Below are 27,758 nucleotides of genomic sequence, written 5' to 3' on the forward strand. Positions count from 1 at the left end.
CCCTATGTTTCAATGGAGCAATCTGCCCAGAGTCAGAGACAACACACATTCTCTGTTAGCGACATTTGTTTGGAAACCCCCCCAAAGCTTTATTGAAATTAATGCCAGCTGCACATTAACGCTTGAGAGTGAGAGCACAGAAGATGCCCCTTTACACTGCCCCCAAAGCTCATTGGGCTCTTAACCTGTTCTTTGATTTAGACAGGCTCCTCCCCCCCCAAAAAAAAAGCTGTACTCCAGATGTTGCAAGACAACAGCTCCCATCATCCCTAACCTGGCTGATGGGAATTGCAGCTGAAGCGCCACAGCTTTCCTGTCCCTGCGTCTTGAAACATTGCCATAGCTGCACTCCTGTCCCACAAATACAGTACTGGCTATATTTTTGTCCGTTCATAACCGATACAGCAGTTGCTTAGGTCTGACCCTGGTTTGCTGTTGTCTTTGCAGTGTCCTCTATGCCCTGGGGATGGCTGCTGTGGGTGTTGGCATCCTGTGGTACATCTTTCGCCTGGCCGGGATGGCAGGAAGGGAAGGAGGCTTCAGTGCCTTTGTAAGTAGTTCTCCCTCCTGCTTTGTTTTGGGTGGGCCTGGCTTCTTCTTCCCTCCCCCAGCAAAGTCAACAGCGGATGAGAATTAAGCTGTGCCAAAGGCTGGGCGGCCCTGTGCTATGTCTTGCTGCTTTTCCTATCAGCTGACGGAACTTTACAGTATTTGGCCTCATGGGTGGGGTGGTGGAGGGGGGGCGTCCTCTGTCCCTCTAGGCTGGGAAGGCTGAGCTCAGGGAATCTGCAGGGCAGTTCTCTGCTGTTTTCAGGGCTCACTAATGACTTGCAGCTGGGAATGGCATTTCTTTTGCTTTTGTCTTGCCAGCAAATCTCGCATGCAGCAGCGAACACAAATCCCTTGCTTTTAGCAAAATAACTTTTTTCAGTCTTTAAAGCTGCCTAAGCTTTTTGGACTGTGCTGTGAGCTGGCCTTCATACCTCCTGTCACATGCCTCCCTCCCAGCATCAGCCAAACCCCTGCCGCTCAGTCAGCTGAGGGGAAGGATGGTGATTTCTGTCTGTCTGCCTGCCTGCTTGGGAGGGGCTGGGGGAGGTGGCAGTGGGCTGAAAAAAATGTTCTGCAGTTCAGTAGCCCAGCCAGCTCTGCCCTACTCCCTTTACTTCATAGCTGTGGAAGTTCCCAAGGCTCCCTCTGTACTTCCTTTAGGTGGGTGACACCCCTGGCACTTTTATTGATGCACTTCCAAGCTTGTGGCCTGCTGTAAGCTTAGTTGAAAAGCCAACATTAGTAGCTGTTTTCAGCAAAGGATAATGAGCAGTTATGCAGAGGCTGTTTAGCTAAATTGTTGTTTTGTCTGTCGCTGTGGTTTAATGGAGGCTAGAATGCAGTGCCTGTTGCTTTTGAGGTCCCTGTTGTTCTGTTCGCCCTCTTCTCCCCCTGCCACCATAAAAAAAGCCCCACCACCAAATCTCTTGCATAAGCAGCATTCTGAAAGCCAGGGAATTGAGTGCATCATGCTGCCATTTTGGTGGAGTGGTCGCCAGCCCGGCTAGCGAAACTAAAATTACAAGAGAGGAGTTCTAGAGAGCTCCTTCAATCTGATTTCTCTGTCTGTAGATAGAGGGTGGCGGCAGCAATTGTTTAAGGCATTCCTCCAGCTTGCTGCTAACATTAAAACCTATATCAAGATAGCAGCTGAGTGAGTGGAACCACAGCCCTACTTACCTAAAGCAGAAAATAGAACAGAAAGGCAAATAAATGGTCTGCCCTGTGGAGGATGGCACATGGGCCCTGCCAAATGCAGCGTGAGCACTTAATTGCTTAGTGAACTGCTCTTCCTCCAAGCTCATAAGAATCAGGGCTTTGTATAACCCCTGCTTTTCTTTATTTGGCCATATCTTTCTCTCTCTCTCTCCCCTCCACCCTGCCCACCCCTCAACAGAGTCAGCTGAAGATGGCCCGCTTCACTATTGTGCATGGGAAATCTGGGAAAGGGATCAGCTTCAAGGATGTAGCAGGAATGCATGAGGCCAAAATGGAGGTCAAGGAATTTGTGGATTATCTGAAGGTAAGACAAGTGCTGGCAAGTGCAGCTGGGGAGTTGGGAATGGGAGGGATTGAGTGGGCAATGCTGTGAATCCAGTAATGCAAGTGTGGGGAACCTTTGGCCCTCCAGGGGTTTCGGCACTACAACTCCCATCATCTGTTGGCTATGCTTGCTTGATGTACCCTGTGAGTGGGACCTTTTATTTGTAGCGTATTTGTTTTTTTGGTCACACTTGCCCCAGGATTCTTGGGGATGGGGTATCCTTTTTCAAATAGCACTCTTTTCATTATGCCTTTTCCATCACACTATTAGCTATAGGCCTCATGAGTAGTAGTGGGCCTGCTTCTTTGTGGTGCAGGGCCAGAGGGCCCGTCTCTGAGCAAGGGGTGTGGTGCGGCTGAATGGGCAACCATCTTGTCTTCCCAGCCACTAAGGGACATGAGGGGGTGTTTCTTTTTGCATGCTGTCATACATGTGGGAAAGAACATCAGTGGAAGTTTGTGATTTGCTTCCTCCAAGAGAAGATGCAGAATGAGTATGCAGCTTAAAAAAAGTTTTTTTCTCCTCCCACTCCTAGAGCCCAGATCGTTACCTACAGCTTGGTGCTAAAGTTCCCAAAGGTGCCCTGTTGCTTGGACCACCAGGCTGTGGCAAGACCTTGTTGGCAAAAGCTGTTGCTACTGAGGCCCAGGTGCCATTCCTGGCGATAGCTGGCTCTGAGTTTGTGGAGGTGATAGGAGGTAAGTCCTGGGGCGGGGAGGCTGGATTCACTTAGAGGTGGTGTGTGTATTTTTATTTTTTTAAATCTTTACTTCTTCAGCAGTCAGCTTTGATTTATTTAACAGAGCCAGCTAGGTGTGAGGCATTGTACAGAAGGAATGTGGTCCTTGCAATCTGTTTCTGTGGAGCAGAACTTGACTCGGGGCTCTCAACCCCCAGGAAGGCGGCCTGAGCAAGATTCCAGGCATCCACTCAAGGGGAAACGCAGTAGCTGAATAGGGATGGTGTATATCTGGGTAGATGTAAACACCTTCCCTCCCTAGCCCACTACAGTTTCCTTTCCACAGTTGATCAAAAGGCAGAGGGGTCTCTCTCCTTGGTGAGAGCTGGAAGGAGGACTCTGTGGGAGCCTGCTCAGCTTTCCCCTGAAACAAGCAAACAAACAAAAAGTGTGTTCCTGTGGGCTTAATGAAAATGTGGCTTACCAGGAAGAAAGCTTTGTTCTCAGTTAGTTTATTTGTAGGAAACTTTGAAGCCCTCTCACAGAGACTGCTGCTTGTGTCCTGGGGCAGTACGGCATTTTCACTGACTGATCTAATACATACATACATACATACATACATACATACATACATACATATACATACAAATACACACACACACACACACACACACACAGAGTTCCCCTCTTGACACCAATTCTGCTGCTCTTCCTTTCTTCCACTCTGCTCAACTTCTGACCCTGGAACTTTCTAACTGAGACACCCAGTTCTGAATGGAGAGCAGCAGAAAATCCTTTTGGAGGAGCCATCCTAGTCCAGTCAAAGGCACCCTGGGAAAAAAGTTGGGGGCTTCTTGTTTCCTGGTCTGCTGTTAGGCAGCAAATATCCTCCTAGTTCAATTTGGTTTCTTGTTGCTGCTGCGATCTCTGCTGGCACCTGAAACCAGGCAGCCCTCTGATAGCCTACAACATAATAGCATATTTGAGCCTTGCTGGATCAGGCCAATGGCTCATCTAGTTCAGTATCCTGTTCTCACAGAGACCAACTAAATGCCTATAGGAAGCCTGCAAGTGGGATTCAAGCACCAGAGCACCTATGATTCCCAGCTACTTTTATTAGCAACAAGGGCACTGTAGGCCTGTTGGACAAAGCACAACCAGCAGCCTTGGGACATATTTAAGATTCACCCTGGCGGAAGCTTGCGAGGGCCCAGATTCAGAAAGCAGAGCATGAAGCTATTTATTAGAATGGATTTGTTCTCTCTTCTCCTCCCCCCCTCCCCCTGCTCCCTTCTGTAGGACTTGGGGCTGCTCGCGTGCGGAGCCTCTTCAAAGAAGCCCGAGCCCGTGCACCCTGCATCGTCTACATTGACGAAATCGATGCTGTGGGGAAGAAACGCTCCACAAACATGTCTGGCTTCTCCAACACAGAGGAAGAACAAACCTTAAACCAGCTGCTAGTAGAAATGGATGGTCAGTAGCTCAGGCGCATTATCCAGTCTTGCTTTCTTCCTTGGCTTGTGGTCAGAAATATTTCCCCTTTCTCCACTCCAGGAAGAAAACTCTCCTCCTACTGTTGCCATGGTATTACTCACAGAAGATGGCAGCTCAAGCATGCCCCCACCCGCTCCCTGCCTTTCTCCCCCTTTTTTCCTTCATTGCTAAGCTGCTCTCTGTTGCCCAAGTGCTCCCAGATTCTCCAAAGAGTTCCAAACTCTCCTTGTCACATTTGATGTTGCCACCCCCCGCCCACTGTCCAGTTTGACTTCGACCTGCATCCAGAAAGGGAGGGTCACAGTTGTAGGTTACAGGCAGGCCACTCCAAATAAGATTAGTTAGATATGGTAAGCAATGATATAACTCTAATAAATGCATAAATTTTTTCCCAAGATGGGTAAGTTTAAAGCCTGTTTACTTGGAAAAGAAAGATTGGATGCAGAGGGGCAGAAGCAGATACAGTTAGTTCCTTCTGCTCTTGTCTAACTTTCTGCCTTCAGTCCTTCAGCCAGTGCAATCCCACCCCCACCCCCTGGTAAGGAAGAGCAAAACTTTGGCCACTCCCACTGCTCTCTTCTCCCAGCTCTGCCTACTGTCTTTCGGACCTGGCAGCAAGAAGCAAGAGAGATTCTCGTTTGGTTGCTAGATTTCTTTTGGTTGCTTATTGCATGCCTTGTGTGTTACTGCTATCAGTGGGTCTCTTGGTAGGGACTCAAGGTATTGAGACTGGACCCATTGGTGGGTTCTTAAAACTCTCTGAAATGTACCACCTGGCTGGTTTTCCGCTTGTGTGCACAAGTGTGTGCACGTATGTGTCTGTAGCTCTAGAATTTCCTGTTCCCTAAGCTCTCTTGGGGAAAATATTTTCAGGTACTCCCTAGGGCAGGGATAGGGAACCTGTGGTCCTCCAGATTATGTTGGACACTAACTGCCATCAGTCCTAACCAGCAATGGACAGACATGATATCCAGCAACATCTGGAGCTCCACAGGATCCCCAACCCTGCCTGAAATAAGTACAACATTTAGGGGAAGGCCGTTGCTAAGAAGCACCAAGCGGTGCTGGAAAGGTGGCCCAAGACTTCAAGCCTTAGCTAGCCTTTTGCTTCAGCTGGTGTCTGTCTGGGAGAAGGCCTCTTCAGAAGTGCCTTGGCTGGGAGCCAGCTGAAGCTTCATCTGGCCCGAGCATAGCAGTCTGCGGTGTGCTTGACAGACCCAGGCAGCGTCTTGCTTTGTCTCTAATATTGATGCAGCCACTCTGTACTGCTAGTGTAGCTGAAACTAGATGAGTGAGGTTGAAACGATGTGCTTTTAAAAGAGTCTCTGCTAAAGCACGAAAGCACCCTCTTTTGCTTCATGCTGGCTGATCAGAATGAACTGAGCTGAACTAAGGAACATGAGGAAAGCAGCTCCTGTGAGGAACAGTTGAAAGAGCCAAGTATGTTCAGCTTGGGGAAGGGAAGGTTGGGGGAAGACATGATCGCAGTCTTAAAATATAGGAAGGGCTGTCATTCAGGAGAGCATGGAGCAGACTTGCTCTCTTTTCCTCCAAGGGTGAGGAGGTCTAGAATGAATGGGCGAAAAGTACAGAGATGCAGTTTTTAGCTGAACTTTAGGAGAAAGTTCTGAATGGCAAGAGCTGTTTGACAACAGAACAGACTCTGCCTTGGGAGGTGGCAGACTGTCCTTCTCTGGGCATATTGAATTACAGCCTGGGTGGTCACCTGTCAGGGATGTTGTGCTTGCATTCTGCATTGCAGGTCCTGGATTGAGCCAGAGGGGGACTAGTTGACCTCTAAGGTCCCTTCCATCACAAAGATTATATGAAGAGTGTGTGTATGTGCGCGCATGCTCACATGCAATGTTAACTCTGCCATACATCTTTGAGCATGATTGGTCCATTCTCCATGCACATACTGATCTTGGGCTCTACTAAATCTTGGATTTGAGCCTTGCTTTTCCCAAAAATTGAATAATCTTCCACCAGATGGTCAGAAGCCTCCCTGCTCTCAGCTAAAGTGTGCAAGCAGTCGACCACTCTTCATCCCGGAATAGAAGGTTGCTTGCTTTGTTAAATTTGCCATACTTTGGGTGGAAACAGAAGTGTATGCATATCCCAGTAGGTTGAGAGAGCCTGGATAGTTGTGTAACAGGGAGAGCACCTGTTAGATCCAGGATTGCTTCCTTTCATTCTGCCCTTTGTGCCCTGGGAGTGGGGGAGGCAGCTCCTCTCCAGGAGTCTTGTTGCCTTAATCACTCTCCGTTGCCAGTTCAGTCATGTTGAAGCTAGGGGTGTTGATTTGGGGGAGGGCGGAGAATAGATTGACAAGGGGTCACAGGATTATAAAAGGCTCAGTCTGGAGCCTTGCACTCCCAGGCCTTGTTCTGATGGTGTGTCTTTGGTGAGCACTGGAAAGCTTGTTGTGTTTGGTGATGGATCTGCTGGTTGTCTGATCTATTTTGGGAGCACTTCTTCCCAGGAGCAAAGCAGCTAATGTTCTGCTTGCACTAATCTTGCCATAGGAATGAAGCTGCTTAGCCCACGTGACTGACTCCCAGCGCCTCTATTTCCTTCCTTCTTGCCTTGCAAAATACCCTGACAGACTGCTGCACAGTTGTGCTTTGTTGTCTTCTGGAATTTGCCTCCACAGCATCCTGCAAGGAGGCAGAAGTGAGGCTCATTAGGTAGCAGCATGCAGTAGGAGAGTGGACCTCTGGGTTATCTGGAGGATAAATCCCTTGGGTGAGCTATTGTGCTCATCTCTTGGGCAGCGTGGGGAGACTATGCCCCTGCTGCCCCCACTCTAAGGCAGCAGTGTGTGCTTCTGCAGTTCAAGCAAGGAAGAAGCCTAGCTATATCTGCCTCATGCCAAGAGCTTCCTGTATAGCTTTGTATTTGGCTGGCTGCATTGCCCCACAGCTGTGGTCATGCCATTTAAAGATGGCAGTTCTGGCAAATGCACGCTGCCGCTAAAATGTTATCTTCAATATACTGACAACTGCTAGAATGCAAACTGTTAACATAATTGTGAGAGAAGTTGCATCAATGGATTAACAAATAAGTTATATGAGTGCTGGTCACATTTGAGTCTAGCGGGCTTCAGTGTCTTCTGTAATTCAGGGATTGGAATTGTAAGGACAGGACAATTAAAAATATATATTTCTGTGTGTTCTTAGTTGTATAAAATGTGCAATAAACCATTTAAAGGAGGACATTGTGTCCAGATCTCTAGCGTTCTGGCATTTATATAATCCACATGAGTCAATTTTCGCTAGATAGGTCCATGAGCACCTGCTTGATTGCAGCCTCTCCTTTCCCCGCCCACGACCTTGCATATTAAAGCATGTTTGTGTACGTTTGACCTCTCATGCAGGGAAATGTCTCTCTCTGGAGCTTCTTGCACAGGTGGCACATTCCATTCACTTCTGCTCTTCACATTTTTCTCTGTTGCAGGCATGGGGACCACCGATCATGTTATAGTGCTAGCATCCACCAACCGGGCAGATATCTTGGACAATGCTCTCATGAGACCTGGGAGGCTTGACCGCCACATTTTTATTGATCTGCCTACTCTGCAGGTATTATTTGGACCCACCTCTGCTGTGACTCTTGGATTCTGTGATTAAGGTATTGGGCAGTGGCAAAGGCTAGGCAGTGGATAGTGGACACTTTTCTTCTTTAGTATTTGACTCACAAGTGGTGCACTCAATCCCAGGAACTGGATTCACTCCATTGTTGGTTTTCTGCTATAAGGGTGTTTCTGTTGCTTCCCGTTGGAGCTCTAGCAGAATCTCAGCTTTGTGAATGGTGCGTTCAGATTGCAGGCCTACATGAGCTCAGTAAACCTATAAAACCAGGTCTGCTGGGTTTATGTTGACCCACAATTGGAAGAGCACAAACCATAAAGTTCAGTAGTCAGTGTCAATTGGACAGTCAGGAACTGTGAGGTTTTCCACACAAGGTTACTTAAAACAACAACAACAACAACAACAACAACAACAACAACAACAACTTTTGTGCTAAGGAAAGGAACTGGTTATGCGAGAGGCACCTTTACTCCAGTAATAGTTCTCAGAACATGACCCTTCTGCCTTTGCTGTGGTGCTTTTAAGCAAAGGACCAAATGCTTTCAATCAGATTTGTGTGTGTAGATGGATGCAGATTCACACGGTATGAATTTGTGCATTTAGAACTCTTAAGGCAGGCTTGGCCTGACTTCAGTCTTGCGTGGTCTGCTTTTTAAAAACACACACACAATTGAAATCTCTGTGGTTCAAGCATGTTGTTTTTTTTAAAAAAAAACACAGAGCTTAAAATAGCTCCCTGCTTGCATCCCTAGGTATTTGACTGCTAGCCAGGTAGAAAAGAGTCTTGCGTGTTTCCAGAAGACATTTGGGGCTTCTTGTGATCTCAGTAGGCAGAGTTAAGTGCACGCAGTGGGAAGCATAGAAAACGGCCCAAAGAAAAGGAACCTCCTTGTCCTCCTCCTCCTCTCCCCTCCATTAATCCTATGTAAGGTTTCCTTCTCTCCCCACTGCCCTCCCCGGAACAGCTCATAAATGGCTGCATCCGCTTGGGCGGTAAGCAGGACCTGAATTGAGATGAGGGTTTTCCTTTTTAAACAGCACCAGCATCCCCTCCTCCCATCTGGGGCTTCGCTATCCTCCTGCTCCTCCAGGTTTTCGCTTAAAATACCTCAAATGCCTGATACGATCTGGCACCGGAAAAGTGAGCTGTGCAGCTGCCTTGAAGGAGGAAGGAGAAGGAAATCCTGGCAGCTGAGCCCACTGCTTTAATCAGGACCGCCTGGACCAGCTGAATGAGTCACTTGCTGGCCTGTAGCCAGCTGGATCTGGCCCCCTCACCCCAATTGCAAATTGCCTCTCTTCATTCAAGGAGAGGGGAGCATCTGCAAAGCCCCAATTCTCTCTCCCTCTCCCTCTGTCCGCCTCCCCCCACCCCCACCCGCCGCCCGCTCAGTCATGCAAGTGCTATGATGATAGAAACATTAAGGAATAAATCAAAATTAATAGGAGGGGGGTATAGTGAGAGGAATGACCTTTGGAGGGAAGAGCCAATGACTTCTTCCAATGACTTCTTTACATCTGTCCTGCATTTGAAAGAAGCCGTGGAAATATCCAGAGCCTGGAAAGATAGGCAAGCAAGAGAGACTCTGCCCCCTGGTGGTTTTGCCTTGTAATAATCATGGCTTTGCCAAGCCTTGCATCTTCCGTTGAAGAAATCCTGCTTCTGAAGCAGCAGCAACCCCAAATGCATGGTGAGCCTTGTTGGGGTGGCAATCTACTCCAGCTCCTCTTCAGGCCTCTCCCAAAAGGCATCTTGATTTGAGCCTACAACAGGGGTAGCAGCCCTGCCTCATATTGCTGGTCTGCAACTTGCGTCATGACCATTGTCTCTGCTGGCTGAGGCTGGCAGGAACATCTGGAGGGCACTCTGTTCACTACCACTTGCCTACAGCCTGTATTTTCAATAGAAACTACTCAGGTTCTGTGGGGCAGCGTGCATTTTTCTACACACATGGGCACACAGGCTTTAAAAAATGCTTTAAAAAATCTTATATTTTAAGACTATGTTGTGGACTCCTGTCCTTTTGCCTTGCCACTTCTCTCTCCTTTCAGTTGCTTTATCGCAAGCTAAGGAGGATGCTCAGTGTTCTCAAGCCAAAGCCCACGTCCTAGTGAGACTACCCACTACACCACACTGGCTCCAATAGTTTTTGGATGGTTTATGCATGTTTTGACATAGGGATGATAGCAATCTTCTGTAAAGTCTAGAGAAGCAGTTGCAGGGGTGGCTGAAGGTCTACCTGGTCCATCATTCTTTGCAAGAATAAGTAATAAACAAATAAGAATAAATAAGCAGGAAGGCTGTGAACCTGGGACTCCCTTCTGCTTTTAGAGGACAAGGTGATGTCAGCATCTTCCTTTCTTCTGATGCCCATTTGTGCCCTTCAGCATCAGCTGCGCCATGCAAAACTGCTCTGTCTTGTTCCTTGCAGGAGAGGCGGGAGATCTTTGAGCAGCACCTGAAGGGCCTGAAGCTGTCTCAGGCTGGCACTTTTTATTCCCAGCGCTTGGCTGAGCTCACTCCGGGGTTCAGTGGTATGTAAGAGCAGCTGTTTGTCTGGTTTTCCTTTGTTTTGTTGTTGCTGTTTGCATCCAGCCACATGTTAGCAATCTCTGTAGCGCACTTTGGTCATGTATGGCTTGGCTACCTTCCACCCGGCTGCTTCCTTCCAATGCTGCTGTGTGTGATGTGAAAGAAAAGAGGGCCAAAGCCCCCCCCCCCCGGCTGTAGTTATGCTGGATGGAAATTGACACACAGACTAGTACCTAGCCTGGTTGTGCTAAATCCATGAATCAGCCAGTTTTCCAGCATTTTTGTTAGTTTTTCTTCCAATAGAGGTAGTAAAAAACAAATCGTGCTTGGCGTGTGTGACCCAGATTTTTGTGGGGTTGGAGCTGCTGCTTCTGGTTGTGCCTGCTGGAAACTTAGTAGCTGGAAAATCAGTGCAATTATCTGGGGAAATGTTTCTGCAGTCTAAAATATTTTAACTGAGCAGTTCAGCATTGGATTAGCTTGAGAGAAACGGGTAGGACATTCCTGCTTTCCTGAGCCTCTAGTCCATCTCCGAGCTCAGAACAAAGCTGTGAATTTCCTGTTTGTGGAGTATCCTCTATGAGTTCCCCGCTGGTGGCCCCCGCTCTGCCTCTTCCGTGATTCCTTTGAGCAGCCCCCACACCACCCACATGCTCAAAACTCAGAACAGATGTGCCTTCTCCTCCCTGGAGAAACTTGTGTGATTGTGGTCAGAAGAGCCCCAGCGGGCAAAGCCAAGCCCAGGCCACCCTCTCCTAAGCCCAGTTTGAGACGGCGCTTGATTAACTCATTGCTGTCTACCATGAAGCCTCTCCTTGAGGGTCACCTTGTGGTTTTGAATCTAGCATACGGAGCACAACAGCGAGAGGCTTGCAAGATCCTGCTTATTTCTGCTTTGCATAACAGCCCCCTCACTTCCTGATTCCCCCTCCTTTGTACTCTGCTTTTTAAAAACTCTTATTTGCAGAACCACTTTTTTTATTACAGTAAACTGCGACAAAGGGAAGCTGATTGAAAAGAAATTCATAGAAAGCACTAATGGTTGCTAGTAGTACCCCTAAAAAGATGTGGCAACATTCTTGACAACAGGAAGTCCAATTCAGGGAAAATAACAAATCAGAGTTAGAGATCAAGTATGTTACGTAGCCAGAGTGATAAAAAAGGGATATATTGTGCCAACAACTACATAATAAATACACTGTTAAACCTTTCAAGCCTGGAATGTCGGCTCTGCCTCTCATTACCTTGACTAAAACAAAATAATCTCGTTTTTTTAAAATATGTCATAGAAGCAGCTTAAAGAAGTAGCTCTGTCAGATACTAAAAATGCCCACACTTTATCAAGCAATGCTACTGAGGTTTGATACTGTTCTGTGATTTAGGGGGGGAAAGTTGCCACTGTAAACAAGTGGGCTACAAGAGTCGAAGCAGGTACACATAGCTTCTTTACATAACCTAACAATGCCACAGGGGTGTAATGTGGGGGCATTGCATGTAATGGATTTGAAAAGTTGCAGAATCTTAACCCCAAATGAGCAGCATTTTAGGGCATCACATTCAGGTATTGAAGAGGAATCTCTTGATGCAAGTGGTGAGCAGTTAACATTCAGGTGGCATTGGACATCAGGCAAGGTGGTGCCAGCACCTCAAAGGCTGCACTGCTTCATCTTCTTTTCTTGCAACCTAAGAAAAACTGATGGCTAAAGACAGGAGGACGTTGTTGCTGTAATTATTGTTATTAAAATTGTATACCAGCCTCCCTAGGGAGCCTAGGTTGGCAGACACACAATCAAAGCATTAAAAAAATGCTCCAGTATAGACACAGACAGGGAAAAGCCTCCACTTAAAAGGCTTGTTGGAAGAGGAAAGTCTTCAGTTGGCTAGAACTGGTCCCAACCTGGGGTTTGGGAGGATGGTACATCATTCTCAGGGTCCAACTGGTCATATTTTGAGGTGTTGGGAAGGAAATTTCATCCCCTCCTCATAATGGCAAGTGGTGACTTGGGCAATTTCTTCCCCTACTCCTTCCGTATTGGTGTTACAGGTTGGCTTGTTTGCTTGATTCTCCTGGAGCCACTACCTACCCTTCAGGTGCATCCTTGGGTGCAGAGTGCTGTATCATTTTTATACACCCTCTTTGAGTTCCATGGAGGATCATTGCTTGGGAGAGCATGTTGGGCTTGATAGTTACCTGCTCTGTTCCCGCTCTCTGATCCCAAGAAAACCCAATGAGTGTGTGTTGCTCTGTCTACAGGAGCAGACATAGCCAACATCTGTAATGAGGCCGCTCTCCACGCAGCAAGGGAGGGGCATAAGTCCATCGACACATTCAATTTTGAGTACGCTGTGGAGAGAGTCATTGCAGGTAAGGTTTCTTTTTGGGTGATATGTTGGTCAGTTTTCTTCAGTCTACAGTAAAGTGTCACATGATAAGGGGTTTTGCCATCATCACCAGTTTAACACAGCCAAGCTGCCAGTGGACAGCTGCAGCGTGGAGGAACATAAATGGAGTGGTGTGAATCAGGTCTGCTTAATTACAGACCACGAAGAAGCCTCTCTGTTTGGGTGTATATGTTTTACAATACCTCGGCTTTGCTGGCCTTAATGGGGGCTTTCCATGTATTGTTAGGGTCTTGCTTTGTGCATAGCCACAATCTCTGAAGACTGCCTGGTGAGTGGCAGGAGATTTTTGTGTGTTGATTTTTATCAAGGGATACATTGCTGGAATCCAACCTTTGCATATATATTTCAGCAGTTGCCTTCTCCAGAGAGAAATCTTAAGGGCTTGCCCTATCCTACATGGACCATTTATATACTCCTGTAGAGCCAGAGTTTAATAGGCTGTTTAAAAGTGGTATCAGGGTCTGAAGGATGAATTGACAGACCTGTGTTATTGCAACTATCAATGCAATAAAGAATTGTTGCTGGCTCTCTTATGCCTTGGGTCATGATAACGGAGAGTTCTCTGACTTACAGCTGAGTATAGTGCATAAGGGGCAGAGAAAGCCTTTTCCCTTCTCAGCCTTGCAGATTAAAATAGTGGTGCACCTTAGTAGCATATCCTGGGAAATGGAATTTATGTCCTCCATCTGCCCCACAGGGACCGCTAAAAAGAGCAAAATCCTGTCGCCAGAGGAGCGGAGAGTTGTGGCATTTCATGAGTCAGGTCACACACTTGTAGGCTGGCTGTTGGAGCACACAGAGGCAGCGATGAAGGTAGATTTGCTCTCTGCCCTGAGCTTGGGACATGGGACATGGTAATCAAGAGCAGCTGATGCTTCTTGAACTCATTCTCTGCAATACAAGTTGGGCCTCTCCTTTTTTCTTTTCTTCCCTTCCCACTATCTCACAGGTTTCCATCGCTCCTCGCACCAATGCTGCCTTGGGCTTCACCCAGATCCTGCCAAGGGACCAATACCTCCTTACCAAGGATCAGCTCTTTGAGCGGATGTGCATGGCTCTGGGAGGGAGAGTTTCAGAAGCCATCACCTTTAATAAAGTCACTACAGGTGAGGAAGCCAAATATGTGCTTCATCTTGTTGACCTCCTGTCTTTCAATTGTGCTGCAGGCTTCTCTTTGTTAAATGTCCTTCCACTGTGCTTGAGCAATGAAGCCAATGAGCTTGCATAGACATTTCCCCCCCAGAATAGGAGGGGGGGTATCTTGACACTTCTGATGCATGTAGCACCACCCCTTAAGTTCTTTTTTATCCATTGCTTACTCCAGGGGCACAAGATGACCTGAGGAAGGTCACTAAGATAGCCTATTCAATGGTGAAGCAATATGGGATGGTGCCCAATGTTGGATACTTGTCCTTCCCAGAAAAGGAAAGTACCCCAGGGATAGGACGGCGTCCCTTCAGCCACGGACTCCAGCAAATTATGGACCATGTAAGTTCTCTTCATGGATATAAAGCTCCAACAAAAATGCTTGCCTGTTCACAGGTTTTAAAGGGCCCTGAAGCAGAGCCATTTCGTTATGTTGCAGTTTCCCAGGGAGAATAAGGCTAATTATGTGAGACTGTAACCACTAGCCCAGAGGAATTTGCAGTGTGAATGCCACTTTTCGAAGGAGAGGGCTTTGTTGCCCAGGTTGGCTTGTGTTGACCCTTGTAAACAGGATGCAAACAAGATTAGCTTGGCACTGCAAAGTGTGTGTGGTTATGGAGTAGGAAGGAGCCAAACCGCCAATCCTGAAGTCTAGCTGAACACCATCCCATGTCTTCCTGTACATTTTTGTTGCTGCTAGCAACATCTTTGCTGTGCTTTTCAGTTGCTTCAAGGGTTCTAGTCTTGGATAGGTCCCAGTCCTAAGGGGATGATGCTGGTAGAATTCTAAACCAATAAAAACCCACAACTTATTAAGTCACTGCCTTCCTTCCCCAAAGTGGTCCCACACAATAAAATCCGCTCATTGAATTGACTTAGGGCAAGTGCTAGAAAAAGGTTAGGACTAATCACTTGAAGGAAGCATATAAACAAAACTGGAGGGGAGTAGTTAGGCTGAACATTGCCTAGCCGTACTTTAAATGTGAGATGTGCCATCACACTCTGCACCCAACTAAGCTGTTCTTTACCTATGAGCTGTTCTTCATTAGGATCTCTGGGGCTCTGTGACTTTGCTGAAGGGGTATGAACTGCATCTCTCTCTTGGCTTCATCTCTCTTGGCTCAGCCTTGTTGCTATAACTCCTCCTCTGGTTTTTGTATCTCTTCTAGGAAGCAAAGATGCTGGTGGCCCAAGCCTACAGGCGCACAGAGAAACTGCTGTTAGAGAATCGGGACAAACTGAAAGCAGTAAGGCTTGCAGGACACCAGAGGGATTCAGATTGAATTGGGGGTGGGGGGTGACTGGGAAGCGGGAGTGATCCAGACTCAGAACCCTGCTCTGCTATTGAAAGTTCAGTGGCTGGCCATGGGCAAGTTGCTTCTCTTTAGCCTAGCTACAGGGTAGCTTGTGAGGCTTCAAAAAGTGCTTTGAGCAACTTGGCAGGGGAGGACTGGTTTTTTTAAAACAAGGTAGCAGCTACTCTGCTGAGAGCCAACTAAGAGAACAAAATGGACCATGGCTAAGATGATTCCTCTGCAGAGTCTTAGATACTGTTTTGGTTGCCACTTGCATTGGGAAACACGGCAGCCCTTTTCCTTGGCTGATAGTGGCAAGAAGCAGCGGGTTGTGGCGCATTTCAGCTCCTTGTGATGCCAGGAATGTGAAGGGAGAAACTCTGAGAGCTGCAGGGTAGGAGACCTGATGTAACATTCCTCAAATGGCCCCACATGTGCACCCTTGTCCCTTTCTTTGTACATTCACACCACTGCCATACTTTTTTCTTTCATAGCTACATACACAATACTTCTCTTAATAGTTATCTTTGCTCTATGCAATGGCACCTGCCATGGGAGAAGAGAGGTCTATGTAGAATGAAAGTTCTTTCCTGCATGTGATAAACTGTCCTCAAACTGTTGCTTCCTTTGAAGATCAAGGGGGGGGGGAAAGAATCCTTTGAATGGAATGTGGTGTCCTAAAGCAGGTGCAGGAAACCTGTGGCGCTCCAAATGTTGTTGGATTACAACACCCATCATCCCTGACCTTTGGCCATGCTGGCTTCAGGGACTGATGGGAGTTGGAGTCCAGCAACGTCTGAAAGGTCTTAGGTTTCCATCCCTGTCCTTGAGAGTGCTTTCCTTGAGGTGAGTTGGTCCTTGCTTCAGCCAGTGGATGACTGAGCCCCAGTGTATCCTATTTCCATGTTTAGGTTTCTCTGGCCTGTGTGTGCATGTAAATGCTTACCATCTGTCACCTTTTCTGTGTCTAGCTGGCCGATGCCCTGCTGGAGAAAGAAGTCATCAACTACGATGACATAGAAGCCTTGATTGGGCCTCCTCCACATGGGCCCAAGAAAATGATTAGCCCTCAGAGCTGGATTGAGGCCGAGAGGGACAAACAAGATATGGGAGATGAAGAGGCACCTCAGTCACCCCAGAGCCAAGAGGAGGAGGAAGAGTTTGACCAGAGACCAGTTTGAAAACGGCCAAGTGAGAGAAGGGACTGAGCAGCTTCCTTTCTGAACTAGAGGCGCAAAGAGAGTTATTTCATGCCGGTGTGTAGGCTGCTCTGCTCATATTTTGTGATGGGCTGCGAGCAGGGTCCAGCTTCCCCTGCTCTAAAAATGATCAAGCTGTGGTTGATGTATGTGCATGGGCTCATCAAGGCTCATTGGGAAGGGTCCCAGTGCCTCTGGGTCACCAGGTTACAGTTATGGGAATGTGTGTGGTCAGTCTGGGCAGAACCAGCCATTGTGTCCCAGTCCTCCCACAAAAGCAGCTGCTGTGCTCTGCTTCATCTTCTTCTTTTTTCTGGTGCCACACACTGCAACCCTCTTTTGACATGACAGCAATAGCTGCATCACTAGCACCCGGAGTTTAATGCTTCTCCCCAGAACCAACAACACAAATATTTCCCTGATTTTTACACATGTCTCTTGAGGTGTAGAAAGTCTGATATGGACAATGGAGATGTAGATTTCCTTTGACCTATGTCACCATGATATAGGTCCTTTGACCTATGTAACTCTGGCCACAAAGAGAGGGGCAGGCACAACCTCTGAATGCTGGTGGGGCTCCCTGGAGTGACTTGGAAGGGAGAGAGAATCCTCAAGCCTTTCAGAAAGTACTCTATCTGGTTGGCTGGTAGCTTGTGGTTCTTACACACAGGCCTTTAGACTGAATGTGTCTCTAAAGCAGCTTGTAACAGGAGTTGGGTGGGGGGAGGGATAGACAATTTCCTGCTGTACAATAACAGCTTAAGGGAGGTGGAGTGGAGAGAGAAAAGGGCTAGCTGCATTTTCAAACACACTCCATAGATTATTTCCATGAGGACTATTGTCTGTATCCTTATACAACCCTTGTCCAGATTTTCCTCCACTCCTGCCAATATTTAATTGGCAGTTCTCAAAACTGCCTCTTTTCTGAGACTACCCTCGTGCATAGATGGGATGAGCGTGCACACATTTGCACTCTGAATTGCCTCAACGTGAAGAGAGTTTGCTATTTAGAACTGCGGCTATCAAAATCCCTGGAGATATGATCCTCCTGAATATGTATTTCAACATGTGATATTGCACTACGACATAAAAGAAAACCAAGCATTTCAGCACTGGTCTGTAAACAGTCCCTTTCTCCATCTCCCCCAGTGGGCCTTGAAAGAAAAGTCATTGGTGATCTGTGTGTACCACCTAGTGGTCTATTGACAAATTTGTACCAAATTGCTGTATATCTGTGACAATATCTGTGGGGCAATATGCCAAGTTTCTGAATCACAGTGGCAGTAATTTAGCCCATTTCCCTCCAAGAGGGAGCCAGACTCGCCAGACTCACTGGCAGTAGCTAAGCTTTAGCACAAGGGTGGTTAATGCTTTGGCTCATGGAATTGCAGAGATGAAAGGGATCCCAAGGGCCATCTAGTCCAGCCCCCTGCAATGCAGGAATGTTAGCTAAATCATACATGACAGATGGTCATCTCGCATCTGCTTAAAAACCTCCATCTATAGTGGCATCATATTGAAAGAAATTTTGGAGCAAGAAAGTGACGTTAAATTTAACTGTGCTGGGTCTTGGCATCTGAAATGGTTGGTATGTCTTTCCAGTTGGGTATTTCTCAAGAAAATGAAATTTGAAAATTGTTCAATTGAAGAAGTTGTCACTGGGGGAGGGATGGTGAGAGAGTCACAAGTGTTCCCCACCTAGATTTTCCCACTTATCTTTCGAAGAGTTCCTGCTCAATGTATTTATAAACCATGACCTAGCATAAACTGTAATAAATCTCTATCATCTCAGCTGCTTGTACCTTTGCCATCTATTAAAAAATGAAATAAAGTCTTACAGAACTCAAATACCACTCACTAGTCATTTATCGTCATTCTCAATGGGCATGAGTCATCATTTAAACTGTTTTATTACTGCAAATACAATCTATGACATTAATACGTGCCATTTTCAGTATATGCAACTCACTGTAGTCTGTTCAGTGAAGTGCACTGTGTTCCCTTGCTTAAAATGCTGCTAGTGGGGAGTCTCCTATACCTGATGCGATAAAAAATTCTCATTGGCCAAGCTATGCCAGGGCTCAATAGTGCCTGGCTGTTGGGGAGCAGGCTGTTGAACTATCTTTATCAGATCATACAGAGCTTTTCTTAAGTGTGTCACAGTGTTATTCGGGCTACAGTGTTATGCATGCACTATTGCTTGTAAGCCCTTTTAAGCTCAGGAAGACTTTAGATATGTGTGCATCAGTTCAGGCTACTGTAGGCTCAGGTTACTGTAGATGCTATCCGTGACATTAATATGTGCCATTTTCAACATGTACAATTCACTGCAGTCTGTTCCTTTTAGTGGCAATAGGGGAGAATCTCCTAGATTTGGTCCAACGGAGAATCTTATTGGCCACAGTTAAGGCAGTGCTCATAGTGCCTGGCCACTGGGGAGCAAGGTATTGAACTCTGATTTATCAGATCCTGCAGAACTTTTATTAAGTTTGTCACAATGCAGTTGGGGTTACAATTCTAAGGACATTAGAACAGCATGCTGGATTTTGTCCAGAATTCTGTATTCTGAGTGGCTAACCAGATGCCAATGGGACACCAGTAAGCAGGACTTGCGCACTATAAAAGTGGTATGTTGGGTTTCCTGTGTAACGAGCACATTTCTTCAGAAATAGAAGGGGACTTGCAAAGCCTGCAGTTCTCTTCATTACTTCCATGGCTGGTTTCAGAGTAAACCTTGCCAGTTTCAGACAACCCTGAAAGGCAAACAGGCATACTGAGGGGGATGGCAGCCAACTGAGCATCATCCAGCCACCTCCACTGCCTTCTGCCTGGCAACTTCGTCCCTCACTTCAGCCTGCCAACTTCCACTGGCTTCCACCCATGAATATCCACTGGTTCATGTATTCACCCTGTGCCAGGAGGGCGGCTTCCAGAACCCCCTGAATGCACCCAGACGCACACCATTCACCTCAACTAGTTTACATCCACAAACACCAGCCTGCTCCAGCCTTTCAGCATCCACTGGCTTCTGAATGCATACGTCACCAGCTTCCACCCAGCAAACCTGCCAATTTCCACCAGGTCCATCACCAGACTTCAGTCAGCTGCTGCTTTCTGTCTGCCACTTCGCCTCCATGTGGAAGGAGGTATCCCAGTGCTGAATGATAGTTGTTGTCTACCATGTTCTCTTCAGGAAGGTTTATGCCTTGGTTCTCCCCTTGGCCCACCTTTATATCCAGTCAGTGGCTATGTGCTTTTGGGGCATGGGTGGTGCTGTGATCTAAACCACTGAGCCTCTTGGGTTTCCAGTCACATAGTCGGTGGTTCAAATCCGAGCAACGGGGTGAGCTCCCGTTGCTCTGTCCCAGCTCCTGCCAACCTAGCAGTTCGAAAGCAAGCCAGTGCCAGTAGATAGACAGGTACTGCTGTGGTGGGAAGGTAAATGGCATTTTCGTGTGCTCTGGCACTCATCATGATCCTCCACCCACCAGCAGCTGTTTAGTCATGCTGGTCACACGACCTGGAAAGCTGTCTGTGGACAAACGTCAGCTCCCTTGGCCTGAAAAGTGAGATGAGCACCGCAACCCCATAGTCGCCTTTGACTGCACTTAACCATCCAGGGGTCCTTTACCTTCTTCTACCTTTGCTTTTGTGGGAGGTGAGTTCTTGTGCTTTTGAGCCAACCCAGGCAGTAGCTGGTGAGGCATCATCATCACCTCCCCACCCCTCACAATGGTGAGTGCAGTTTCAGCAGTAGTTTGTTCCTTTGCATTACCTGTGCCCTCATGTGCTGATACCAAGGAAAGACACATTATGTGGGGAGAGGGACATTTTTCAGCCCCATGGCTGCATTTTCCTCTGGCCAACCTTTAGGGACTACATCCCGATGGTGGGTGGGGTCAAATACCAAACGGAAAGGAACAGTAAATGAGACTCTTTGAATAGGAGACTCCCTTCCCACGCCCCTCCATCCATTACGAGCCGGCAGAATTGAACGACCGCGGTACCTTTAAGATGGGCGCCATCTTTGTTACTGGCAAGACAATGTGTCGGACATAGCGGCTGACGCCAGTGAGGGTAATTCCCTCTCCCTGATTGGCCGCGGACGGAGCGTTTCGCGTTTCCTGAACCGGGTCACGCACGGCGGCTCAGATATCCCAGAGTTCCTGGCGAGAGTTCTTTCTTTTTCCGGCCGGCCATTTTCTCTCCCGGGAGGTGAGTTCTCGTGCTGGGGGGAGGCCTGGTTGGCTATCCGCCTTCATCCGTCGTCTGCGCGGGGATGGGGGACTCCGGGGGCGGACTCCGGGGTTCTAGAGGGTCTTGTGGACGTTACGGAAATGTTATGGGGTCCCGGTGGGGAGACTGATGGGCTCTTGCCTGGTTGTTAGAGGCGATCCTTTGCGCTCCATGGAGCTTCTGGATCTGCCTCGTTATTTAGAAAGGCCCAGCCAGAGCTCAGAAGTGGAGCACACAGGCGGGCCCAAGCCCAGCCTCTGGCGCCTCGGTTAGGACGGCTAGCGGCCTTCGAGGGGCTGGTGTTACCAGAGCATCCAGTGGTGGGTAAGTGAAGCCAGCGTCCCGGGGGCACCCGTAGCTCATTCATATATCGTGGTACCAGGTTCTGTCTCTGGCCAAGAGTTATTGCACCAATCAATAGGATTTGTAGCCCTGTTAGTCAAGCTACAGCTACAGTATTTCGGAGTGATATTGGCTAGTGAAGAACGACCTATTACAACTCATTAACTGTAGTAGTTTTGGCTAAAATGCAATGTCCTGAAGAAGTGCAGGGCATTTGTTTTGCTGGGTGCTTTCGTGTTCATTGAGGATTTTATTATTGACTCTGCAAAAATGGTTTCCCCTTTATGGGATTTAGTCAAGTGTAGCTCCCTCGGCCTGTAAAGCGAGATGAGTGCCACAACCCCAGAGTCGTCTGCGACTGGACTTAACTGTCAGGGGTCCTTTACCTTTACCATTGTATCCCTGAATGCTAATGAGCTTTTGAACGTTTTAAACAAGCAGTTTTAAAGCCACCAGCTTTTTCTTATTCATAGTGAAATAAACCATTATTCTTAAGCTTAACAGGGTTTGAGTCAGCATGAGGTAGGTTCCTGTGTGGGGATGGAGTCTAGTTTAGTGGGTGTAACACAGACTTTGCCTGCAGAAGGCCATAGGTTTAAGCTCTTGGATAGCAGGACGAGGAAGACTTTGAAGAGCCACAGCCAGCCAGATCCGTCAGTATTGGGCTCAGTGGAGCAGTGTGTAGAATCTGAATGAAGGCAGCCTTGTAAGTTTGGCTGATATGACCCCATATTTTACCATTCTGATAGGGCATTGGCAAGAGGCTCCAAGTTAGATCTTTAGTAACATTAAAAAAATGAAGTCTGTGTATCCTTCATACAATGTGACAAGTCAGTCACATTCAGCATGAGACATTACTTTGAATAGGAAGTATGGGGTTGAGAAATAAGACAAGAGTGAGGGGAGGAAAGGGGGGGGAAAGATATTTAGTATCTTGAATGCCTTTGCTAGGGAAGACTCAGTATTAGTCTGAACTAATAGCCTGATCCTATACAGCAGTTTCATATGTAAGGGAGGGCCCCATAGTTCAGCAGGAGTATATGTAGAAGGTTCATTCTCTGGGATCTCCTGTTGAAGGGTTTTGAACCTGGAAGGGCTGCTGCCAATCACTGTAGCCAGGACCAGCCAAAATTAAGCAAGTAGGTAGCTCCTTATGTTATTCTAAGGTCTCTTGCAGAAGAGATGCTGCAGAGTTGCATGTTTGATACTGTTAAACAGAGAGTGGGATATTTGATGAATGGATCAAAGTTCTTCCTAATAAAAGTAAAAGGTTTCCTGCATCATAACTGCATTCTGCCTGCAAGTTTCCAACCTTTGGCACAATTAGGAATCCAAATGCTAGGTTTCCATTGGGCTTAGAAGGGCATGACATTATGTGTCTCCAGTATACTTCACAGAACTGTTGCAAGGATAAATAATATTTTGTATGCTGAAAAGAGATGTTAAAATGGAAATCATAAGGAGTCTAATCCATACTGTTTGTATTTTCAGGGACATAAGGAGCCATGGCGCCCAGCCGGAATGGCATGATCTTGAATCCCCATTTTCACAAAGACTGGCAAAGACGAGTGGCCACATGGTTTAATCAGCCTGCTAGGAAGATCCGCAGGTGAGGTGTGCTGAGCCCCTTGCATTTTGTGTTCTTTGTGTCCAGTGCTCGGCTAACATACAGCTGTCTGGATAATGCAAAAGGCAAGCAAATGTGAGCCTTGCCATTTTTGGCTTTCGGCAAGACACTTGTTTAGTTCTTCAGCCAGATGATGAAAATTCTCCGGAATCTCTGTACCACATTGATGACCCTTTGAACCCATATAAGCTGATGGCTGTAGCTTTTTTTATTTCTATCTACTCAGTTAAAGGATTGAAAACGGAACTGTCTTAATGCCTTTATATAAATCTCTGATGTTACTGCAGTTTAAATACTGTCTGCAGTTCTGATTTCCACATCTCAAAAATGATATTGTTCAGCTGGAAAAGGTGCAGAGAAAGGCAACCAAAATGATTAAGGGGTTGGAGCAACTCCTATAAGGAAAAATTAAATTTGCAACTTGTAGTTTGTGGTGGGAGCGAAGGTGAGTAAGGAGGGACATAAGAGGCATAAAATTATGCATGATTTGGAAAAAAGAAGTCATGTTTTTTTCTCACATAATACTAGAATTCCAGGTCTTCCAGTAAAGCATACAAAAGGAGCATAGCTTCACACATCACATTGCTCAAACTATGGAATTTATTTGCACAAGAGTGGTGCTAGGATTTGATGAATTCATGGAAGATAAGGCTATCAGTGGCTCCTAGTGATGGCTAGTTTTGCCTCCAGAGGCAGTATGCTTCTGAATAACAGCTGCCAGGAATTACATGAAGCAGTTGCACTGGGGACCTGCTTGCAGGCTTCTTTTAGGTGTCTGATTGGCCAGGTTGCTGGACTAAGTGGGTCTTTGGTCTGATCCAGCAGGACTTCCTTTGTTCTTATGCTTTCCTTATGCCTCCTTCCCTTGCAAGCAATCCCAAGTTTATCTGTAAGGGGAGCTCAGTAAGGGTTATATTTGGAGAGAGAACAGGTTTAACATAGCCCTTTTGTACTTCTTTCTGCACCCAGGAGGAAGACCCGTCAGGCGAAGGCCCGTCGTATTGCTCCACGTCCAGTATCTGGACCAATCAGGCCAATTGTGAGGTGCCCCACTGTACGTTACCACACAAAAGTCCGTGCTGGTAGAGGATTCAGCTTGGAGGAGCTGAGAGTAAGTAAAAAAGCATAGGTGTCTCTTAACACATGAGTGCCTGCCTCTGAAATACAGGTTGTTTTGGCTTGTGGCATATGATGTGTGAGCTAAGATATATAGGAATCTGATGTGTTTTGTACAGTGGTTGGTGGGGCTTCCATATAACCATATATAAACTTCATTGAATCAGATTTCTTGGAGGATTAGTTTTTGTATTTATAGTGGAAGTTCTTGAATTAAACAGATGGAGAGTTTTATAGCGATATTATAGCTAATCCCTGTTCCTTCAGAGTGGGTTATACGAGGATCTTTAGGCAGTTAAAAATTAAAACCCACACCCTTCTGTTGTCTGTTTCTAATTGCTTAAAGGACAAGAGTTTAGCCTTACATATTTTTATTCAGTATTTTGGTAGAGATTTCTTTTTAGGTACTGGAGAAAAATTGTTTGGCCAGGTACATTAGCATCCTACCAGAAGGTCTCTCTTTGTTGCCCTTGCAAGCCACTTGTCATTTCTTTGAGAGCCTTTCAATCAGATGATGGCTCTGTCCCTGGAATCTCAGTACTGTGATTACTTACGTTTTGAAGCTTTCCTTCTCTTTGTCAAAAAAAAAAATTATTAAAGAGTTTCAAAACAAATATTTTGTTAATACATTAACAGAAAAACAAAGAAAACATAGGGCAACAACAATTTTTGAAAACATTGCTATACTGTTATATAAAGTATCAATATTGTTAAGTAGACAAGTAAGAAGTTTTCCAGCTGATGACTGTTCTGCCGCCATAGCAGGTACAGGGCTGGCAATGTACAAGTTGCTTTTACTTGTGGCTTAGGTTAATATGCTTTCCCTAGATGGCTGGCATCAACAAGAAGTTTGCCCAGACAATTGGTATCTCAGTGGACCCCAGGCGCCGGAACAGGTCAACAGAAGCCCTGCAAGCAAATGTGCAGCGGCTGAAGGAATACCGCTCTAAGATCATTCTCTTTCCCCGGAAACCTTCTGCCCCTAAGAAGGGCGACAGTGCAGTGAGTATATAGGGGAGAATTTCAGGGGAAGTAGGTGTTGCAGGAGATGGGAGCTTTATTTCTAATAAGTCTGGTGGGGCGAAAGCTGTGCTGCAAAGCACACTATAAAGCTCCCAAGGACACAACTTCCAAGGAGTACTTGATTATGACTGGGGCATAAAAAAGCTTGCATCCAGTATAAGAGGCAGAAACACTACCTGCTTTCCATTGCTGGTGGTCACATGCTACCTCAGCCACAACATCACAAGTTTGTTCCAATATAGCCACCCAAAGACAAGGCCACCCCCATCCCCTCACCACCAAGGAAATGTGGCAAGCAAATAGATAGATAACCCCCACAAGTGATGCTGACACAAAACCACTAAGTAGAAGCATTACCACCCCACTCACCACCCCCTCCCCCTCTTTTCTTCCCAACCCAATACTGCATGCAACATTAATGTCTCGCAACAAATGAAACTGATCTGTAGAAAACGCAACTTGAAAAAAGAGGATGCACATATATTTGTAAACTAAGAAATCTTTAATAAAAATTATTTTTTAAAAAAGTTTGTTCCAGGGCCCTCTTCCTTAGTTGCTATGATTCTCAAAGTGTGTGCATATGTCTTTAAAGACCTTGCAGTTACCTGTATTGGAGAGAGAGCAGAAGTGTAAAGGAAAAGTGAGATGACAGCACTATACAGCTAAACTGGAAATTTTGGTATTCTTTGTTTTCAGCTCTGCCTAACCTTGCCCCTACAGTAAGATTTTTAGAGGCTCCCTCAGCACTTGTATGACATAATCCAAGCTAGGGGTTTTTTTCGTGCTGTCCAAAAAAGGGAGGTGGAATAAATAAGTTAATGCCTGAACATTTTCTTCTCTCCACAGGCTGAAGAGCTCAAGATGGCCACACAGCTCTCTGGACCAGTTATGCCCATCAAAAATGTAAGTGACTTCCATAGATCTTTCCTCTGAAATTTATAGACATTGTAATGGGAAATTTCCTGCTTCCAGCATGGTTTCTTGAGAGCGGTTGTGTTTCTTGAGTGTCAAATGATGTTCTGTGACCTGACAAAAAGGAGCAGCTTCAATGTTCTGTTGGCTACTTCTCATTCACTCAAGCATAGTTATGCCCTTGGAATCTTGCAAAACACAAGTTTGCAATCAATATTGAAGGTTGTTGGTTGGTTTTTTGAGTAAGTCGTACACGAAATCTGAACAAGTGAATGGTGGTATTTGTGATTCTACTGAATTTCTAACAGAAATGGAATATTAAAAAAGAAGCAGTCAAGTAGGTGGTTAGCCTTGGTTAGCTCCTGCTTGGGATTGGTCTCTTCTAAAGTCCTTACTTCTCACAGTGCTTCTGGGAAGCCCAGCAACAGCAGGGCTTAAAGAAAAGAGCCCTCTCTGCTCTTGCTTGTCCTCCAGCAAGAGGTACTCAGTGCTGAATTTTTGGATATGGGCGCTCAATTTTTTAATTTTTTTTTATAGAAATAAGGTGACTGCCCTGGAAATCCAGTATATTGAGGGGCAGTATGTAAATGTAAAATAAACTAGTATACAACTATGGCTAGAAACCATTGACAGTCTCCTACCACGAATTTGTCTCATCTCCTTTGAAAGCCGCCTAAGCCAGTGGCTGTTGTCACACCTTGTGGCAGTGGGTTCCACAAGTTAATTAGTCATTGAGTAGAAAAGGACTTTTCCTTGTCTATTCCTCTTGTCTATCTTGAACCTACAGCCAGTCAGTTTAATTGGGTGACCCATGTGCTCCAGAATTATGAAAGAGGGAAGTTCTCTACTATGCTTCTCCCCCCCCCCCGAAAAGCCCCAAATATTTTAGCCTTCCCTCATAAGAGAAGATGCTCCAACCTGTTGGTCATTTTGGTTGCCTTTCCTGACTCTTACTTCCTTTTTGAGACTGCTGGCCATAACTATTCCTATTATTCCAAAAGTTGATATCCTCTATGTTTATATTCAAGGCCCTATGCTGCTGACCATCTTCATTTTCAGTCCCTCTAACTGTTCACTAAATTCTGCTAGTGATGCAGAAAATATTTTCTGCATCATTTTGGCAATGAATTTTTCCTGTGCCTGGACTAGCCATAACTACTCCACTGTCAGTGTGTCTCTGAACTCCAGTCGCTCAGAATTACAAGGGAGGGAGGGAGGGTGCTGTTATGCTTAGGTTCTCCTTGTGGGCTTCACATTAGAGCATCTGGTTGGCCGCTGTGAGAACAAGATGCATGACTAAATGGGACGTTGGCCTGATCCAGCAGGCTCTTCTGGTGTACTGAGTGCTGCTACAGAAAGGGGCTAAGTCTGCATACATATTATATATTTTGAGCACATTTTGTCCCGAAAAGAATTCTGGGCACTGCAATTTGTTGAGGGTTGCTAGGAATTGTAACTCTCTGGGGGATAAACTACACTGCCCAGAATTCTTTGAAGGAATGAATGTGATTTGGATGTGCTTTAAAGGTAAACTGTATATACAGCCTGTGACTGAAAAGTGTTAGACTGAGCCGTAGTGTGGGCAAATATTGAATCAGAAGTGGGAAGAAAGCAGCTTTTTTGTGTGTGCCCTGATTGTCTGGTTCTTTCCTTAGGTCTACAAAAAAGAGAAAGCCCGGGTTATATCGGAGGAAGAGAAGAATTTCAAGGCTTTTGCCAGCCTGCGCATGGCTCGGGCAAATGCTCGGCTCTTTGGCATCCGGGCTAAGCGAGCCAAGGAAGCAGCAGAGCAGGATGTGGAAAAGAAGAAATAAACTCTTTGTTCGGAGCACGTCAATAAAGGATAGATTTGGAACTATGTGGTGCTTTTCTTAGAGATGTGGGGAAGAGCAACATGGGCTGGGAATCCTGGCACTTGAGCATAGCCCCTTTGCCATCTCCATCTCCTGCCCACTCATTTTTTGTGGGCACTCCAGTAGTTGGGCAAGGAGGCTGGTACCACTTGGGATTTCAGTATTGAAGCAGCCTGAGGAATGGAAGGCAGTGCTAGTTGGATCCCATTTTATAT

The 27,758-nt window shown here is 46.4% G+C and overlaps 2 protein-coding genes across 2 annotated transcripts in view; both read left to right on the forward strand.

Moving 5' to 3' along the window:
- SPG7 (SPG7 matrix AAA peptidase subunit, paraplegin) overlaps window positions 1-18,282 on the forward strand; it is a 32,722-nt gene extending 14,440 nt beyond the window's left edge. The window contains exons 6-17 of the mRNA XM_081201842.1: window positions 448-550; window positions 1,949-2,074; window positions 2,631-2,793; window positions 4,074-4,247; window positions 7,725-7,849; window positions 10,291-10,393; window positions 12,646-12,756; window positions 13,492-13,607; window positions 13,744-13,900; window positions 14,119-14,282; window positions 15,110-15,187; window positions 16,207-18,282. Coding sequence (XP_081057968.1) covers window positions 448-550; window positions 1,949-2,074; window positions 2,631-2,793; window positions 4,074-4,247; window positions 7,725-7,849; window positions 10,291-10,393; window positions 12,646-12,756; window positions 13,492-13,607; window positions 13,744-13,900; window positions 14,119-14,282; window positions 15,110-15,187; window positions 16,207-16,416 — 1,630 coding nt within the window. The 3' untranslated portion in view covers window positions 16,417-18,282. The remainder of the gene's footprint in view (window positions 1-447; window positions 551-1,948; window positions 2,075-2,630; window positions 2,794-4,073; window positions 4,248-7,724; window positions 7,850-10,290; window positions 10,394-12,645; window positions 12,757-13,491; window positions 13,608-13,743; window positions 13,901-14,118; window positions 14,283-15,109; window positions 15,188-16,206) is intronic.
- Window positions 18,283-20,532: 2,250 nt separating this feature from the next.
- RPL13 (ribosomal protein L13) lies at window positions 20,533-27,545 on the forward strand. The gene is made up of 6 exons (XM_081201843.1): window positions 20,533-20,649; window positions 22,504-22,621; window positions 23,609-23,750; window positions 24,584-24,757; window positions 25,625-25,681; window positions 27,346-27,545. The coding sequence occupies exons 2-6, from the start codon at window positions 22,518-22,520 to the stop codon at window positions 27,502-27,504; spliced, it is 636 nt and encodes a 211-aa protein (XP_081057969.1). The 5' UTR covers window positions 20,533-20,649; window positions 22,504-22,517; the 3' UTR covers window positions 27,505-27,545.
- Window positions 27,546-27,758: the final 213 nt, after the last annotated feature.

The sequence above is a fragment of the Podarcis bocagei genome, assembly GCF_964188305.1.
Source record: "Podarcis bocagei genome assembly, chromosome: 7".
NCBI classification, from domain to species: domain Eukaryota; kingdom Metazoa; phylum Chordata; class Lepidosauria; order Squamata; family Lacertidae; genus Podarcis; species Podarcis bocagei.

What these genes read in the sequence shown, in the direction of transcription:
- RPL13 (XM_081201843.1), top strand. Translation starts at nt 22,518, where the DNA reads ATGGCGCCCAGCCGGAATGGCATGATCTTGAATCCCCATTTTCACAAA. An exon ending in CCTGCTAGGAAGATCCGCAG is followed by an intron (nt 22,622 to 23,608) that starts GTGAGGTGTGCT and finishes TTCTGCACCCAG; the next exon opens with GAGGAAGACCCGTCAGGCGA. An exon ending in CTAAGAAGGGCGACAGTGCA is followed by an intron (nt 24,758 to 25,624) that starts GTGAGTATATAG and finishes TTCTCTCCACAG; the next exon opens with GCTGAAGAGCTCAAGATGGC.